The sequence below is a fragment of the Pseudomyrmex gracilis genome, unplaced genomic scaffold (assembly GCF_002006095.1).
Source record: "Pseudomyrmex gracilis isolate BER0280 unplaced genomic scaffold, ASM200609v1 scaffold_55, whole genome shotgun sequence".
NCBI classification, from domain to species: domain Eukaryota; kingdom Metazoa; phylum Arthropoda; class Insecta; order Hymenoptera; family Formicidae; genus Pseudomyrmex; species Pseudomyrmex gracilis.
In genome coordinates, this window is record NW_018020639.1 from 533,401 (window position 1) to 550,777 (window position 17,377).

Sequence of the window (17,377 nt, forward strand, 5' to 3'; positions counted from 1 at the left end):
ACACAGCGCAGGAGAGAAAACGATCTCGGAACGCGAGAGATAGCAGATCCTACGCGCTTCGTTCTGTCGCCAGGGGCGAGGACACGAGGCTCTCCTTCGAAGAGCAGTTTAGTTACGATGAATGGACCGAATGAATCACACGGACCAATTAAGGATTACAGTAGACGACTCCTCGCCAGCAGCTTCGGCTTTAACATCGGTTACTCGGAGGTGCGAGGGATACGAAAGGTATTCTCTGAAGATTCGGGGTTAAGTCGAATTTCGTCGCGCCTGCTTAACCTTCGCCAATTCGAGCGCTTAATTAGAACTTCCAAATATACTTTTCGGTCAATATGTTCCGTCTCTTCTGTCTCTCTCTCTCTTTCTGATGTTGCTTTTATGCTCAATTTCTCATATCGGCGATAATAAGAATAAATTTTAGATAAAACAGTGTGTACGTAAGGATTTTGGAAAACGAGAGATAACTGTCGCGAGTCGAGGAAAATTATTTCCGAAAGATAACTCACAACGAATACATATTACGTATCGTCGGGAAAATATACCGACTAAAAAAAAAATACACAGACCATAGAACATTTCTAATCAAAGTAAACAAGGTAATATATATTTATTCAGGCTGCATTTCGATATTTATTCTACAACGTTACAAAACATCTGTAGTTTACGTTACACAGGCAGTGAGTATCGGAATGCAGCCTCGATCGTTCGATTTCCTATAGTATCCGGTTTCTGATACGATCTGCAATGGCTAAAATAATATTCTACAATATTTGTGAGATACGATATTTGTCTAATCAAATATATAAAGTGTTCATGTTTTTTTTTTTTTTTTTTAATTCTGTTTGCATCCATTGAATTACGCGACGCGAAGCTTCATTTGTCATTCCGAAGAAAGTTTTGAAATAAGAATGGAATATACAGAGCGCGGAGAATTAACAACACGCTTTAATTCAACCGGTACTGTGCGCTCGCGCACGCGTTCACTTCGTAGTTCTAAAACCAATCTACCGTGTGCGCGCGCGTATCTGAGCCATCTACTAATTTATCTCCGACAGCGCGCACATACCGAGGCCCACGTTTACCACCTCTATTTCTCTATCGTTAACGAGATCATAGACCGCACGTCACGCTTGTAACATCAATAGATTTCATGTAAAAGTTTTTTTTCCCTTTTTGGGCGTCTTAATTACCTTCCCTTCCCTCCGGTGGATGTACCACATAATTCCAATTTTGTTCGTATCGAAAAAGCTTGTTGTACTTCTTCGGAGAGAGAGAGAGAGAGAGGAAGAGAGAGAGAGATAGCGAGCGAGCGAGTTGGAACGGTCCCAAACGAAATCCTTCCTTCGTGAGGTCGGAACGACCACCCGGATGTTTCTGAGCCGATGCCAAATTCGTTTCTGCGCTTCGTAATAGTACCGCCAGCGACCGGCGGTAATAGCGACCGTTGGAAAACAAAAAAGAGAACAAAAACGATGCATCATACATACGTCATGATGCATCCGAAAGTGTGTAACTTATTCATGTTCGTACATACACGCGCGCTATATATCCGTGACGATCGTTGCAAAAATTCTTGGTTGTCATTCGCAAGCTATTAGTTTTCGAGTTCGTACACACATACACGTATATATATTATATATATATGTATATCGCGGTACGTACGTACGCGCGGTCGAGTTACATGGTCGAGCTATAAGATCCGCTTAAACTCAATTCATAAATGTCCGTTTCAGTGGGACACACATACGCACACACGTTTCCACTGTTGAAACTGTCGCAAAACTAATTTTCCGCTATCTACGACAATGTATAGCTGATCTCGAGTTGTACGTTCCGAGAACAACGAACATGTTGAACACTTTATTCACTCTGGTAATTTTTGTAACGTTGATGGAAAATCCGAAAATTACTCTTGTACGTTTCCGTAACTTGTTATATTTTACATCAGATACGCGAGTATATGAATTAACAAGATAGATATTTTTTTTTAATTGCGTGAACACGCGCAAATCGAGGAGAGGTGTCTGACAATTTAGAGAGAGAACTAAATCTTTGAAAAAAATTGTTCGTTTAAAGAGAAGCTGTTACTCGAAACAGTTACTCGGAATACGCGAGATTTGTTCGATTGAATCAATTCAACTCGTAAAGAGAAAGAGAGAGAGAAAGAGAGAGAGAGAGAGCTAAGAAGCAATATGTATTTAGTACCGGCAGGGAGAAATTTACATGGTGCGTTGCATAATCACCGTAGTTAACCCCAATCTCATTCATGACCTGTGTAAGTCACGTGTGTTCGTACGTTACGAGGAACAGTCAGTCCATGACTAAGTGCTCGATCATGTGAACTCATTCGACACTCGATAATCGCGTACAACAACGAAGGGCGCATGCCGGCAATCGCTATCGTGTACGAACCACCTGCAGCGCGTTTCTGGTCTTATATTCTTACTTGAAGAGAACGCGAGATCTTTCCCCTCCCCGCCTTTTCCGCAGTCGGCGCGCCGTCTCAAACCCTTCCATCGGGCGGGGGTGCTGCCGAGACTGAGATCCTCTCTTTCTCTCCTTTTCTCTCTCTCTCAATCTCTCTCTTCCTCCTCTCTTCTTCTCTTCTTCTCGCTCTCTCGGGGGTGCCGATTTAGGGGATGAAGCACGACGGCGCGTTTGTACTAGCACACACGTACGCGATTGCACATACGCGTGATCGGAGGGAATCACGATGAGAAACAGAGACGGAAGGGAATCAGAGGGATGACGGAGAAGCGAAAAAGAGAAGGACGACGACAACGATGACGATGACGATGACGACGACGACGACGACGACGACGACGACGGCGGCGACGACGACGACGACGACGACGACGACGACGACGGCGACGACGACGACGACGACGACGACGGCGCAACGTCGCCATGTTGAGCCACGCATGCGCCGCGTGGGAGTCAGAGCAGCGGACTGTCGGGTCGAACGAGGAGACCGGAGTCAGTGCACTGCCTGCCCTGGAACTGCGAGCGTCGATTCCACGCGTGTCACCCGTAGTACATATTTGTCGTGTATATCACGGTCTCCGCGTTCTGAGGTGGGTGGACTCGGTCGACTGACTCTGCCACCTCTCTACCCGTCCGAACTCTACTTTCGAAGCTGCACGTTCCGTCTCGAGTTTCACGTTGTCATTCGAGAGTAACCGTACGAAACGATATTCTGACATCACGTCAGCACGGAACACAGAGTGTGCGGCGTTCGTCCTTCAGCCTTGTGAAGCGGGGTCTCCCTTTAACTACCTGGGGATCCGCGGGTACCGGTATTAACGTTGTGTAACCATTCCGATCGACCACCCAACCGAACCGGTGCCGCTCGCCGATTGGTCCATCGGCTCGGACTTGGCTTCGGGTAGGAAGAGCCTGGGTTCCCAGCAGGGAGGATCAGTGGCCGGAGATGATGGTGATTTAAGAGTGTCGTGCAGTGCTCGTGTGCAATGGTACAGGCAACCGTACGACCGATAGGCATAGAGGACCGTAGATGTACCAGCCAGGTGGGTGTTCCGAAAGGGAATTATACGAAGGGCGCTCTTAATAATCACTATATAACGCGTGCTCAGGTATCGCGTCCTTTTTAACTTCCCTGTCTCTCTTTGTAATATCTGTCTTCGTGGTGGGTCGCGTGTGCCCTCCGCGTCTCCCCACCACGCCCAGCGTTTGTGAACGACTTGCTGAACCGTATACGACAGAGGTGCTCCGAAGACTGGCACGTCAGATACGACCTGGCGTTGTCGGAGAGTGGATGTCATCTCACCGCCGGTCATTGGCGTTTGAGATCACGTAGATGTGGATGGTTGAGAGAAAGGGGAGAGGGAAAGGAGGATCGAATCTCAATGCGTTTGTTCGAGTACGCTCTTCGTGCAGAGAGGCGATGAGTTTGTCCAGGTGGTGGTGCTTCGGCAAAATAAGTAGAGGAAAAATCACGGCTTGCACACTTCGGTTTTCATATACGCGCACACAGTGATATTTTGTTTCAAAACCGCGACGGGGAAGACTCGCTCGGGCCGCGTTTGCGCCGCGCGCTGAAAAATCATCGTTTTATTTCCGCTTTCGCGCGGAATAACGCGTAACGAACAGGGGAGGGAATGGAGCGCGCCGTCCCTTGTCGCTATTGATATGTTGAAATTGCGTCCCGGTGCCGCGTAGACTAGCTCTGATGGATTGCGATTTCCAGTTTTTAAGTTTACTCGAAATGATTTCGCGCAAAACGCAACGAACGGATGTTGTTTAACACGGTTATACATGTTTTAAACAATCCCATGAGATTCACTTCCGCATCTTAATTTCGGAGTGTAAACCTCTCATTATCTCGTAGATTTTTTATCTACTTAAATAAGTAATGTAAAGTACGCGTTTAAATGAAAAAAACTAGTTGTATTTAATTGAATATTTTACAAAAATAATATATTTAGAAGAGAACATGAAATCGCATAAAATTTACAATAGACGGCACCATCGCAATTTTCAAGCTTGCTGACGTATATACGAGCGTTGTATATCGTTTGCTCCAAAAAAGACTCCGCTTTGCTCGTAAATGTCGAGCAGATAAAGTTCCGAAGAATTGCTCACCTAAGGTTGTTCCGTCTCGTTCGCGTGAGTTTCACACGCGACCTACACGATAATGCTCTAAAACCTCGCCTCGGAATAGATTGATTGCGGCGTCTCTTAAGGATAACGAAGGCGTCGTTTTTCTCTCTATCGTTCGAGGTTTTCAGCGAGAATTCGCTCCATCGACGTTTCTTACGCATGTTTTCACGCATTATTAAGTACTCACGCGAACTGTTTTTAGAAATTTTTTTTTGTAGATTAAATGAGTTTGTGATTCTTGAGGTTATAAGCCACGGTTTGATAAGGAAAAATGTACGAGGTCGGAATGAAAATACCATTTATCTTCTGAAATCGCAGTCGCGAATGAAATACATACAATGCTTTTCACATGCAACGGACTATTTAAATTTCGACTTAATGAGAAATTTTTTAAACTTTTAATCGTTGATTATACACAAAATAACTGGAGCGAGCTTGTTCTGAATGTGAATTATCTTGCGCAAATATCAAAATTCATACAGAGAAAGAGAGAGAGATTGGAAAAAGAAAAAATGAGAGAAAGAGAGGACTAATATGGCTGTAGCGATATTACGCGATATTGAAACACACAGAGGCTCCGATCTATCTCAAAAATATTGTCTTCCCCGCGGCAAAACGTATTTTTCATCACACCGCAATGACGAAAATAATACGTGTGTATTTATTGCTGATTATTGTTTTCAATTTGTAAAATTGTGCGCGATAATATGACAAAAAAAATATTAAATAAATGATTCTCATTACAATAATGCATGTTGGGTGTGTTGACAAAGTCAACGGATATAAAAATAACGTTTATAAGTTAAATTGAAAACAGCGCGAAATACCATCGAATAATGATGTTATTAATGTTTACGTGAAATTAGATAATCATTAGATACAATATCAGTAATTATCGTTCGTGTGTCTGATAAAAGAACATCATATATGTATACATTTGATACTTTTATGATATTATGTGCCACGATAAACGTTACAATGTTACATAAAAACTGATTATTATTAATAATCCGGCCTTCGATGATATATTAACGGTTTACTTTTTCATTTGAACTCGTTTAAGTTGCAAATCTGATCGCTGGATGGACAATAATAATTCGCAACGCTCGCTTAATCCCTTACGTACAGCCGGAAAATCCTGATGCGTATTTTATATAACACCGAGCCTATAATATTTACGGTCTCGATTTTCATATTGGATCGGCATAATTTTCTGGTCGCTTAACAAGTAATTTACCAATTATACGCGATTATTATACGACGATCGATAGTGTACGGAATCAGCAACGCATGAACGTTGACAGTGCTCGATACGGGATTAAAAGTGAAAATATGATGCGGATTAACGAGGATATTGTTATAAACGTGGAAATTGAATCAAATTATAATTAACGATGGTAATATTATCGTGGACACACACGGCATCGAATGCACGAGCACAATAAAGACGAATGAATATTTATTACGCGTCGAAAATATTAGAGGAAAAAAATTCACCATTTATACGGTAATGAATATTACCGCATTTGTTTCCTAGGGGATGTTGTATAGATACGCGCACGACAACTTGTTAAAATTATACTTCAATAGTTAATTAATTGTTAATTTACTACATGTACCAAAAAAGATAAAGCAGTCGCGTCGCATTATACGAAGAGCTACAAAGAGTTCATCTTTACGCGATTTATTATTTATCGAGCATTATTCATAAATCGCTACGAAAATAATAATAATAATAATGATATATATATATATGTATATAATGGCAATAATGTCAAGAGCTTTGGCGTTCATGATAAAGCAACACGTGGCAATAAAAGAGAGAGAGCGAGAGAGAGAGAGAGAGAGAGAGAGAGAAAGCAAACTGTCGTCGCGCGAGAAAACGAGGTTATCCCAAACGAGACGGGAATGAAGATTAAAGGGTCGCCATGTTGGAAAGCAGCGTTTTGTCAGCGTTTTAACGAAAACAAATGCAACATGTATTATCCCGGCGGCACGTTCGAGTAGCGAACGCCATTCGCACGTGTCGGCGGGTAACTAGTAGGAAGATGGTCTCTCGCAAAAATAATGACACATGTTTCAACGTGCGTGTTGCATAAAGTAGAAAGGCAAAGTCGAGTTCTCGGGCTACGTTGATGGTGTACGTAGGGGGTGTGTCGGCCTTCGGGCGCACCATTAGGGCTGGTGTCACGTAGGGAGCTACAAGGGGTTAAGACCGAGCAGGGGTGAATCGTCCATAAAGTCTCATTGTCCTCTTCGAAAGTCGTAATGGACAGCGCGCACCGAGGAAATTGCGAATGCAGTCACTGCACGTTTAGAATTGTTGCATCGTTGAGCCGTCCCGCATCTTGTTAGAAACGCTTTCAAAAAGAATTCTTCTCTCCCTTTTTCTTTTTGAAAAAGAAAAAGGGAGAAAAGAATCCTTAAAAAGAGTTGAGGATATTGCAGCGCCCTTTCGTTTTCTAGTTTTCCACATTACGGAATTGCGTATGATATTACATTTTTTTGTCAAGTGTATTACAATCGTATGTTTCACTCGAAAAGTTTTCCGGTTTGAGTTAAAATCGTCGAGAAAATCGAACGAAACATGTCTCGCATGTGCGAGGAAAATTTTTTCGCACGTCCGACGTTGTGTTCGCGAATCGCCGAGAGCGTGTTCAATAGTTAAGATGATTGAAAGTTATTTCTCCATCCTGAACGAATGACTGCGATTAACTTCTCGTTACAGCGGCAATCAATTGCACTTGATGAATGGTTCAGTGAATGCGAGAGAGCAATGCGCGCTTCTTTGCTCGCTCTCTCTTGCTCTCTCTCTCTCTTTCTTTCTTTCTTTCTTACTCTCTTGCTTTTCTTGGACTGCCTATTAAAAATACTTAACTCGTCGTCGGTCGACGACCCAATCATCGTCGATATTATCGGCATGCAAATACAGTCGGCGCGTATTGCGATGCGCATTACACATTCTTCGTCTGTAACACACTCGTCGGCTTTATATTCTCCATTTGAATCGCCGCGGAAATATTGCGTAGACAAGCCGATTTCTCTCCGCCGCGTTATCGCCATGATTGATACCGCGTTATCACTCGGAGACCGGATGAGCGCAAATATATCTCGAAGCACCATATATATGTGGCACGATAACTTTTGCGAACTCTAACTTCTATTGTATTATAGCTCTGTGGCTAGTCATAGTTTTTTCGTCGCTCTATTTACGACGGTATTATCGGTCAGATAATTTCCATAATTTCCATAAGCCCGTACGAAGCGCACGAGAGAGGACAAAGTCCTCATGCAAATTCGAGTTTATCGCGCGTGGCGGTGGCGACGGCGGCGGCGTCAGCGGCGTTGCGAGGCGGACGTATTGCAATTCGCATCTCTTCCTTAGAACTAATCGGCGCGTCAAAAAGAGGTGGGGCGCCCACCGGTACCGTCGTAAATATTCATTCGAAATCGATCAGTCGAGCGTATCTCTCCCTCCTTCCCTCAAGGCCTTTGCATCCATAGTACGTTGGAGTGACCGACTTTTTTCCGCTGAATTCCGTCTTTTGTCTTGCACCGGGAGTGATTTACCGGCGCATTGTGAACGAGAGAGTCGACTCGGTGCGCGCGCCGCGCGACGAGAGACGCCGCCTCCGTAGACGACCTTTTAGAAATTCAGATATCCTCATCCCGATGCGCACACAAAGCTCAAATGGGAGTAAACGAAAATTCGTCGGTATCTCGTTGCGCTGCGTCGATTTTTCTCTCCGTGAGCGCAAATCCGTTCCGCATCTCTGCGTAAAAAAGTCGCTCTTATAAAACTCCAACGCGCGACCGGAGAAAGATAAAGGGAGGATTTCTTGAAATATATACCGCGTCTCGCGGGCAAAGAGGCGGGAGTGGGAGAAAGAGAGCGACTGAAGTGTCATAAAATCCGTAGAGACGCGAAAAAAATGGATAGAACATGTCGGAATCGTAAATGTTGCCGGCGTAGTGAAAGACGAGAAATGAGAGAGGCGAGGAAAGGGCGACTTAGGAGGGAAGAAGAACTGTGAATCAAGAAATGTTAAGAGGAGAGAGGGGAGAGAGAGAGAGAGAGAGAGAGAAAGAGAGAGCACCCCGGGTAGGCGCATTTGAAAATGTAATCAGTATAATAGCAAGGTGGTTCTCTCTGCGAAGCCGTGCAAGCGAGAAAAGCCTGACGTCTCGACGCTTCTCTTTATGCTTTGTCTCTCTTCTTTTTCGCCTAGCGCCAATCCGCTTCACTTCCAACCCACCACTTTCCTCCGTTCATGTACATCTTTCTTCTTCGCTCTTTCTCTCTCTCCTTTTCCCTCATTGCATCTTCGCTCTTTTCTCACGCGGCTCTTTCAGTCGCGGGAAACGTCTCTCTTTGTTCGTCCACTTTAATTTGTTAAAAGCGCGAAGAGCAACACCTGTCGTGAGAGGAGATATGTGAGCTTCAAACGTGACTTCTTGAATGCGTGCGCTCTAAATTCCGCGGAGTACGATATGAGCGCCGTTAGGAGACAATAACAAACCGTGGTCATCACTTTCCCAGATAATATCCGTTTTGTACAGACACGCGGTATGTTACAGAATGCATCCATTTTAAATACACACACGTGAAAATAGACTTTCCCCTCAGTCCGTTAAATGTTTCAATACGAAACGTTCAACTGTCAAATGTGGCAAAGCACAAAAACATGACACAAACGCATTTTGAACATTACGCTCGTTTTGTTGTATACTATTAAATGCTAAATGTATTAACAAACAAGGTTTCGATTCTGTTTTTACTTAAAAATCAATCGTATCAAATAAATTTATTTCATTTGTAATCAATATGAATGTATTTTTGAATTAAAGTAATGAGAACGTAGTTCGTAGAACTACGCTACGTTTATTAAAACTTTGATCTAAATCGATTGCGATCACGCGAGCAAGCCAGATATTTCTGTCTATGTTACAAAAACTTTTATCGGATATCTATTTTCATTTGTAGAATATTTTCCACCACTTCAAACTTTGCTTTGTCTTTTGAATTATTTATCATTGCATCATTAAATCCCGAGCATTACTCTGTTGTACCGATATATTGTTCACATCCATTATTATTACTTGTATATTCTGCTCGTAAATCTTTGAATTGAGTCAGCGAAGTTGGAACTTGAGAATATATCAGTAAATTGAATCAGCGTGAAGTTTGAATATTTCGACATCTTATTATCCGAAAGAGAAAAGACTTCGTGTCTCGCGAGTATAGCAACGACGTCGTCTATTGATTCCCGCGGGGTTACATACAGTGATGTGTACTCCCTCAATTTGCTGTTTTATCGCGTTTTGGTTCAGCGACCGAGAACCGCGCGAGAGAGCAATTTTGGTTCACGACGGCCAAGGACCGCGCGAAGACGGTAAAGAACAGAGAATGATTGTAAATACGGCATAGAAATTATCGAGTTATCGTTTTTCCGTCGTCACGAATTTATCTCCGGCGGTAAACTTCTTTATCCTTCTCGCGGAACTCGTGAAACGTTAACTTCGCTTTTTCCACACGGTCGGAACTTTCCGTCGCGCATCGGCACTTACACGTTATCCGCGTGTGTTGCAACGCCTAAACGCGCCCACGTTTTCGCATCACACTTCTCCGGCCTCCTCACGTTTGCGATTCTCAACGCGGCTATTTTTATCGCGCGCGAAAAGCTCAGACGGCGCGCGATAATCGTAATTAAACGTCTCAACGTGCGCGCTTCTATAAATTTCCGCTCGTAAAGCTCACCACGAACGAATCGCCAAAGCGGTTTTATTGCGGTACGGCGAGCGCGAATTATATGCATAAGATGCTTCATAAATTATCGACAGTCAACGGTTGAGTATTGTATTTTCGGTCGCCGAGATTTTACGTAACAATAACTCTCTCTCTCGTATATAATATGTCACTCGTGATTACTCGAGGCAACAACACGAGAACGTATAAGTTCTTAGCGCGGACAGTCGCGCTATAAAGCGATAGACATTATCGCGAGCGTTGAGGTCGAGTGTCACGGAGTCTGCTACACGGTCTCGAGCAAAACCGGGGTCTTTCTCGTGAATGCTGCGCGCACACGACGTACATATTCCGAGCGCAGCATGTGCGTCTCCCGCTACGCGGCACGCACACGTTGACACGTTTACGCCACATCTCGATACGCACTTAGAGGTTGAACAGCAGATACGCGTGTACACGCATTCGCCACGTATACACATGTGCGCTGACCTACGCACGTACTGCCATCGAATCCCATACGGGGATTATATGTACGTGAGCGTGTGTGAGCGCGCGTATATAAACGTCCATGTGTTCATGGACATAGACAACACGCACGCTGCTTGTGCGTATAGGTGGTCCGGAATGGTGACCGCGACACGGTATATAGCGACGGCTAAACCCTACTAAAGCTCGTAATGTATAGCCCGGCGCAACCCGTGCTACGCCCTCCGGCCAAACCCTCTCTTCCAGCACCCTCCGCTGTCTCCCGATCCACCCTCTGTGATTTGAACACCACCCACCCCTCTGTCACCCGCTCTCACCCACTCTCTCTCTCTCTCTCTCTCTCTCTAGCTCTTCCGAGCGCAAACCCGGTAGAGCGTTATCGACCCTAGATGGAGACGGTTTTAACGAATCGCTGATTAATTAGAACGGACGATCGCCGGGGATATCCCGGGCGAGCCTTATCGCGTCCGATGCACCGGAGACGTTGGCCGGCCGCAGATGTTGCCTTAAAGGTGCCCGAGCGCGATAGGGCTCGATAGGGCGTGTTTGAATTTCCATGCACGCGCGTCACCTTGTACGTGCAGGCATTGTCAGCCACGTGTACGAAAAAGAACGCGGCGCGTGATGACACGACGGCGATGTGTCAGCATTCGCAAAAAAAAAAAACTGCTTGCCGCAATATTATCCGTAGAACGCTACTTCTATATGCGGTTGATTGTAGGAATGCAAAGACGAGCAGAAGTGGATTTACATATTGAGTTTTTTATTTTGCATTTCGATGAAAAAAAAAAAAAAAATACACATATAGGTACGTTAATTGTGTACAATGATATATCGCGTGATATATATCGTCGGTGTACGAGCTTAGAGAATTTATTTGCGAGCGCACGATGACCGATGAGTTGCATTCAACGGACCCGTGCGCACGCGCTTCACTTTGATATATAAAAATATTCGTTTTGGCGGTATCCATAAAGATGCAATTAAATTTTAAAGCGCGATACGAATTTCAATGGAGAAAAGTAAAGTTTTGCATTGAGGGAGATAAAAACTCGCCTGCGCGCGGAGCGTGTTGAGTAATTGGAATTCGATACACAGTACATTTCGCTGCAGCGATTCGCGACAAACTATTTTCGCTTCGCACGGCGAGGCGGTACAATAAAATTCGTGTCGGCGCAGATGTATGTTTCTCATATTTCCGATAGGCACGGCCAATACACCAATACGACATACATACATATATATATATATATATATATATACGTATATAATATTGCATCGAAAATTTTATAATCGTATTGTGTCGAATTTTCTGTTTCGGCACGTTTAAGTGCGCAATAATGGAAATGCACGGCAGCAACGAAAGGCGATGGCGCGTTACATCGAGTTGCTGCGCGCCGGTTCGCAATCGACGTTATACGCAATCGAACGTTATACGTTTACTGTCACATTTCCAGCTTCAAAATATGATATTCCCTGCGGAAGTCAGCAAGCGTGCGCGAACGACCGCTCTCGCGTTCAAAAGTGTCGGAATAATTTTTACGTGTATTACAAATCGTGTCATTTCGCACGGTATAAATCTTCTCCAGCTATCTACTGAATTATTGATGCGCGAGAAACGACCGGAAGGTTGGCGCTATCATGTATATGTTTTCCTCGAATTGATTGTTTGCGATCTCTAATTAAAGATAATATTGTTTTGTGGATATTGTTTATGCGTCTCTATATATCTTGAAGTCTTCAAAAAAGTCATCTGTAGAAAAACTATTACTGATCTTGAACTCTATTTTTTTTTTTTTAAGATGTAAGATGTTTTTTGTGTGTATATCTGTGAAAACTATTTTCCGTAATTACTATTTTAACACTTAACGCGTAAAACTCGCTGTTAGAAATACAAAAAACGACGTTTACGCATCTCTCACTTGTCACATCTGACAGATGTTTTTCGTTTTTTGAGATAACTTGGTTCTATCTTACTATTATTTTGTGAAGATGTCAAACTTCAACGAGATCTTTATCTCGATTCTTCCGTGATTTAGGCGAGTCGGAGGCAAAGGGAGAGAAATGGCGTAAAATCGTTTCGTTCTTCGAGTCACAAATCAACCCTAAGCGCGGAACGAAGGGGGCGGTGTTTTCGAATTAAAGCGGGTCGCGGTCATTCTCCTCCAACCATCGTATCCTGTTTTTCTTAAACCTGAATTTATTGTTTGCTCGCGCTCAGCTCCTTCTCCGTTTCTCTCGGGGGAGTTTAATAAATCTCTGTCGTGTTTTGCAGCGATCGGGAAAACGAGTAGGTTCCTTCCTTCTCGTTGTTAGGCGTCACTTCCGACGGGGGTCACCCTTAGCATCTCTACGGCCAAATTCCTCCGAAGGGAAACCTTCTCGAAATCGAAACAATAATCGTTTTTTTTTCTCTCTCTAGAGATATCACGACTTCTATCAAAATAAATATACAGAAACTCATATAGTAAAATTGTATTTTATATTGTATTTTATACGTATACATATACATATATCTTATACACATATATATATACATATATAAATATATAATACAATTTTATAAAAATGTAAAAAAATATTGATATATTATAGTGCAATGTGTGTAAAAAAACGTAATATATTATAAAATATATTAATAATATGACACAGCTCGGAGTGTGTACGTGTGTGTGTGTAATTTCGATCGATGAAAAAGTGTGTGCGAGAAAGAGCGAGAAAACGAGAGATGGATGGTATCCCCCGATTTACTTCGCGAAACGGATTTTGTTGATAGCTCGAGCGACAATGGCCGGTCCGGTATCGCCGGCCGGTGGAAATCGCCTGATATCGTTTCGCCTCGCGTACCCATCGAAATTTAGTATTGCCATAAAACGTTGCGAAAAGGCAACGGGGGATGCAATGCTCGCGCGTCGAGCCGAAAGAGAAAGGGAAGCGGACATTGGCCGGGAGCGGTACCGTATGCCGAGGGTGGCCACACAGTGCGAAGGCGACGATGCAAAGAGAGAAAGAGTGAGAAGGGGAGAGGATGAGAGAAGTGCGCGTGTCACGACAGCGGGTCTATTTTCAGTTGATGCTCGAACGTCATCCCTAAAACAATATCCCAGACCGTGTACGCACGGAGCTCGACGCAAGAGCGAGGCTTGCGCAGGCAGGATGAGCCGACGGAGGACCGGTTGAAAAAGGAGGATGGCTAAAAGAGAGTGGAAGAGGGGCAGGACGCGACAGCTTTTGCGTCGCGGTCACTTTATTTTAACGTCGAGCGGCAACGATAAAACACGTTCTGAAACGTCGGTGCGCGGCACTGAAGGTTTTTACAAAACCTTATATCCCGAAGCCTTGGAATAGACGAGCTGCGGTTTCTACGTGTCGAATCATCAGTCATGTAGAGTATCAGTCTCCGCGCGATAATATCGCGTATTTTTGCCGCGAAGAACATCCGACGAAGAGAGATATGTATTTCCGGTCATTTGAAATCTGATAACGCGAGGTTAAACGAAACGCATCGAAAATCTTTTAACCGGTTTGCTCTACTCGCACTTTTTGTTGAAACCTTTATTGACGATCTTATACCGGGAACGAGGAAGAAAGAGAGAGAGAGAGATGACACAAAACAGTTTATTATTTCTCGAGGAAATATACGAGAAACAATAAGTAGGACGCGATGTAAAATCGTCGAATAATTACGCGAAAAACAAGCGTCTTCTCTCGCGAGAAAGTATACGCGCGCGCGCGCGCGCGGAGATTCAGAAGTTTCAAAGTAAACACGTCATCTCCCGAAGAAGAGATACGAAGAGAGATAAAATTACTTCGATATGGCTAAAGAGCTTCGTAACGTCGCGGAAGTTATTACAGAAAACATCATTGGCGCGAAAAACAGCTTGACGAAACGGCTATACGGCGAATTAAGAAAGTCGCTCGTCTTAAGACGGGGATTTTAAGTGACGAAATTAATCGATTATAGCGGAACGTATTGAATTGAAGATAAGGGCGCGTAATGGCGGAAGTCAGAATCGCTAACTCGCTGATTTTACTTTCACGAGGTGTTAATCAGGCAACCAGAAAAAGGTGTTTCGTGGGCGCGCACGGCAAGCGAGGAGGGGAAATTTGTTGCGGATTTGCATATTCATGGTGCGCACGTACTTACCCGTCGTGAAAACATTTACCTTGGGTAGTCTTTATTATTCCTGGCTGTTACGAAAGCTTCGAATTCAAGACTTTGTTGTTTCCGCGCGAATAAGTTTGCCGCTGCTCTTTTATTATCGCTTAAACAGAACTAAAAAAAAAAAAAGAAAAAAAAAAGAAAAAAAACTCGGAAAACTATCTTCTTTTTTCTTCTTCCGTTCTTTTTTCACATTCAGATACGCACACAACCGGCAGTTTTATATTTTTCGAACGATTTCGTATTTGTTTTGTATTTTCTCGATTTCCGTATAAAATAACATTTTCTTTTTCAACAATATTCAAGCACATTCTCGTAGTTCAATTATATTATCCTTCATACAATCGGGGACACGGCGCGTATAAAAATATCAAAAGTCGCGGTCCTGCCAAGTACATTTTTATAACGAACCGGTGAATTGATGTTATTGATAAAAGTGAGTATTAAAAGTTCTCACCGCTAATGAATAGCTCGAACTACCGCGTTTCAAAAGTCGATAATTCGAACTCTCGTCTGAAAGTGATGCGAACAGACGGATAACTTCATCGAATCCGCGCTCAATTGTATGAAAATTTCTTCTCGACTGTCGGAACACCGGGCTCTTTCGTTCGAAAATTTTTTACTTTAATTTACTCGGAAAGATGTTTTCATTGTTATTTCCTTTATCGTCGTAATTACGTTTAAAACCGCATTACACGTTACCCGCACAAAGTAAACTGTATAACCGGACAAAAGAAAGTTGATGATTGCGATTCGACGGAAAAGTCGATTATATATCTTCGATAATAACAAAGTCGTAACAGTGATAATGATCGGAGTGGAAAACAAAAATTATGACATAATACATGTCGCGCGAGGTGTTGTAAGAAAGTTACTTGCTCGACAACTTCTTATCGAGCAATCTATAACTTTCCGAAGGTATTTATAGAGTACTGGCCTCTCTCTCTCTCTCTCTCTCTCTCCGCGTGCCAACAAAACAGAAACCGTTCGTGTGCTATTCGTGCGCTATAAGTATGCGAGCAAAGTTTGCGGCAGGTGTATAAACAAACGGAAGCCAAGTTGAGAATATTACGTGTTACGATTACTTAAGCGAGCGATTCAAAGCCGTCACTACTACTACTTTGTAGCTTAAGTGCTTCAATCTCTAGTTTGCGATTGCGAGTAGTAAGGGGAATCGATTTGGTCCGTGAAACGATAGGAAAAGAGAGAGTGTGAGAGAGAAAGGCGAAGAAAGAGAGAACAAAAAGAGATGGAGAAAGAGAGAGGGAGAGAAGAGAAAAAAGAAGGGATTTAGGAAAGAGGATAGTCGTGAGAAAAGGAGGAGCGAGAGAAATTGGATGGTCCGCGAGGCGCTTCCTCGGTTCGTTAGTGACTTTATAATAATGAGAACTCGGGCGGTAGTCCGGAGGGCGAACTGGAAAAATGGAATCACCTCTAATCACTGGCCTTCGTTGCCGCGAATAAAGCCGCAAAGAGAGAGAGAGAGAGAAGGAGGGAGAGAGAAAGAGAGAGCATCCACTCAGCGATCGCCGAGGAAAAAGATCACGCGACTTCGACGCTCCGCGCCGAGAGAGTGAAAGCTGAAAAACTGAGAGAGAAATGATGGCATAAAGAAAAACTTATCTCGCTAGCTAGGTTTTCTTGATAAAATTTCGTTCTTCGGCTCCGACCGCACATCTTTCTCTTTCTCTTTCTCTCTCTCTCCCCCCTCTTCTCTTTGCGTTGATCGTCGCGATGAAACGAGAGACACAATTCTATTTTAACGACGCGTAATTTTATTATATTCGTTTATTATATATGATACGACGAAACGCCCGGATGACACGCCGGAGCAAATAATCGGCGTTTATTTCCATGACGATTTTAAAACAGATCTTTATATATACATTTGGAATAAATAAAGTTTTAATTAGCCCAATGTTCGATTCTGACGACACATAACGCGCTGGGCATAACGCTCACGCTCTCTCTCTCTCTCTCTCTCTCCGTGTTACCGGCATGGAAGTCGTTATGGAAATATTTGCTCGTGTTACGTGTTGTCGATCCCTTTTTTAATTCCGCGCGTTATTGTATACGCGGCTGTATTCATCGCGTAAATTGTTTGGTCGAACGCAGAGAAATAATAACGGTAATGACTGTGAAATTAAAGCCGCGTTTACGCCGAGATAAAAACGCGAGTCGGACGCGTTTTTTCTCTCCGCCACCCCGCACGTGTGCGCGCGCGCGCGGAAAAAAGGCGTGGGGTGAGGAAAGTCCTTTTTTTTTTTTTTTTTTTTTTTTTTTTTTTTCTTTATTATTTTGCCCCGTTGATTGTAATATATTCGCACTTTTTTTCTCACTTTTTTTCGCCCGTTAACACTTTC

At 43.4% G+C, this 17,377-nt stretch overlaps 1 protein-coding gene across 5 annotated transcripts in view; it reads left to right on the forward strand.

Annotated features, from left to right (window-relative positions):
* LOC109853826 (teneurin-m) overlaps positions 1-17,377 on the forward strand; it is a 535,016-nt gene that overhangs the window by 317,157 nt on the left and 200,482 nt on the right. For 2 of the 5 annotated variants that reach the window (XM_020426320.1, XM_020426321.1), the window contains exon 1: positions 2,996-3,527. The exons of the other annotated variants lie outside the window; for them this stretch is intronic. In XM_020426320.1, the coding sequence (XP_020281909.1) occupies positions 3,515-3,527 (13 nt within the window). In that variant the 5' untranslated portion in view covers positions 2,996-3,514. Of the gene's footprint in view, positions 1-2,995; positions 3,528-17,377 lie in introns of those variants that run through there. 5 annotated transcript variants of the gene reach the window in all.